Raw genomic sequence first — 1,930 nt, forward strand, 5'->3', positions numbered from 1 at the left:
GATCCGATCCGCCCTGCTCTGTGCATGACAGGGGGCGGTGCCCCAACTCCCCAATCGGCCCTGCTCTGAGCCCGACCAGGGGCTGCACCTAGGGATTAGGCCTGCCCTCTGCCACCCAGGAGCAGGCCTAAGCCAGCAGGGCGTTATCTCCCGAGGGGTCCCAGACTGCGAGAGGGCACAGGCCGGGCTGAGGGACCCCCCCTTCCCCCCCGAGTGCACAAATTTTTGTGCACCGGGCCCCTAGTTAACATTATAAAACTGGATTCATTTCTCTACTGTGGGCTGATGATAATGGCTTTGTACTTGATGCAACTCTTTGGGACAAGTGATGAAATCTACCAATTTATATTAAGCCTAGTAGTAATTTTCTTAGTGATTTTCGTGAGGTTATGTCAACTCTTGCTGGAACCTGGGGTGATCTGGGCAAGAAGCTCCGGGACCATGGTATTGAGATGGGATGAGGGAGGGGAACAATGTGGAGGAGTGGGACTGTCTCACCTGAATAATCATAGAAATGCCATGTGTCAAGTTTGAAGTCAAATTATTTAAAATGACCCTAGAAAGTTGGAGTTTATGCCAGAATCCACCTTAGTCCTTCAGATTCCCAAGTATAACAAACTCCTTTTTGCATCAGACTATTAAGAAGAAACAAAATCCTTCTGAAGTCCTAAGTCTAGTACTACTCCCAGTTCTAAACTGTAAAAAAGAATAAGAAATGCTCTCCCTCTTTTGGTCTAAACAATATTTCATAATGAATGATTATGATGACAATAATATTAATGTGTGTCATTTGAAAATTCTCCATTTAGAAAAACCACCTAACAGATTAATCTAATTTTTTATATGAAAAAACTATCAGATCTGGTTTCCCTAAGATGTACCTACACCATTTTCAAATTATAGGGAGTTGGTATTCTTAGGTGCAGGAGTAATTCACTTCTAAAGTTGGAAAGCAAAAAACTTCATTTTATTGATTTCTGGCTATAAAAAAGATTGCATCTGCTAGATAGACTGTTGGGGTTTTTACCTTTTCCTTCGTTATCAACTAGAGTCATATCCGCCTTTGCCTTGGCTAATATTTCCATGGACATTTCATGGCCCAGTTCTGCAGCCCTCATTGCCGGAGTACAGCCCATTCGGTCTTTCACATCAGGGTGGGCACCAAGGCTAAGGAGAAAGCTGACCATGTCAGTGTCATTGGAGACCGAGGCTAAGTGCAGAGCACTCTGTCCATCAATAGGATCTGTGAAATTGATTAGTTCAGGGTAACCAAGTCTGGTCAGCTTCTCTATCTGCTTCTTGTCTTTGTTCCGAACACACTGAAGACATTTGTAGATTTGCAGGTTCTCAAGTCTCTTATCTGCTAAAGCCATACTTGACCAACTTCTTGAAAATGCTTTTGTGGACCAAAGCAAATACTAAAGCAGAAACAAACAAACAAACAAAAACAAAAAAACACACACATACAAAAACAAAACAAAACATGGAACTCAAAGTTAATTATGTCACCTTGATTTTGATTAAATGATAATATTTTAAAGCTTCTCCAAGAAGAGAGGCTGTTTCTTATTATGGAAATAATATATGGAAATATTATTACCATAATTTATTGCAACTGATTTCATGAAAATAGTAGTTACAAAATACAAAAACCTTCAACTAGTATAAAGTTAAAATATTTCAAAACTAATCTTTCATCATAATGAATACTATGTGGTTTTCCTGTTATCTCTAATTTTCCCTCCTCGATGCAAACGTCCCATTTACGTATGAACAAGGTGAGGCTAATTAAATTGCCAAGGTAAGCCCTAACCAGTTTGGCTCAGTGGATAGAGCATCAGCCTGCGGACTCAAGGGTCCCAGGTTCGATTCCGGTCAAGGGCATGTACCTTGGTTACGGGCACATCCCCAGTAGGGAGTGTGCAGGAGG

General features: G+C 41.3%; 1 protein-coding gene across 1 annotated transcript in view; it reads right to left on the reverse strand.

Moving 5' to 3' along the window:
- The window catches only part of ANKEF1 (ankyrin repeat and EF-hand domain containing 1), a 26,700-nt gene that overhangs the window by 19,663 nt on the left and 5,107 nt on the right, over window positions 1-1,930 (reverse strand). Inside the window, exon 2 of the mRNA XM_005874738.2 lies at window positions 1,028-1,418. Coding sequence (XP_005874800.1) covers window positions 1,028-1,373 — 346 coding nt within the window. The 5' untranslated portion in view covers window positions 1,374-1,418. The remainder of the gene's footprint in view (window positions 1-1,027; window positions 1,419-1,930) is intronic.

This window comes from Myotis brandtii, unplaced genomic scaffold, assembly GCF_000412655.1.
Source record: "Myotis brandtii unplaced genomic scaffold, ASM41265v1 scaffold45, whole genome shotgun sequence".
NCBI lineage: Eukaryota > Metazoa > Chordata > Mammalia > Chiroptera > Vespertilionidae > Myotis > Myotis brandtii.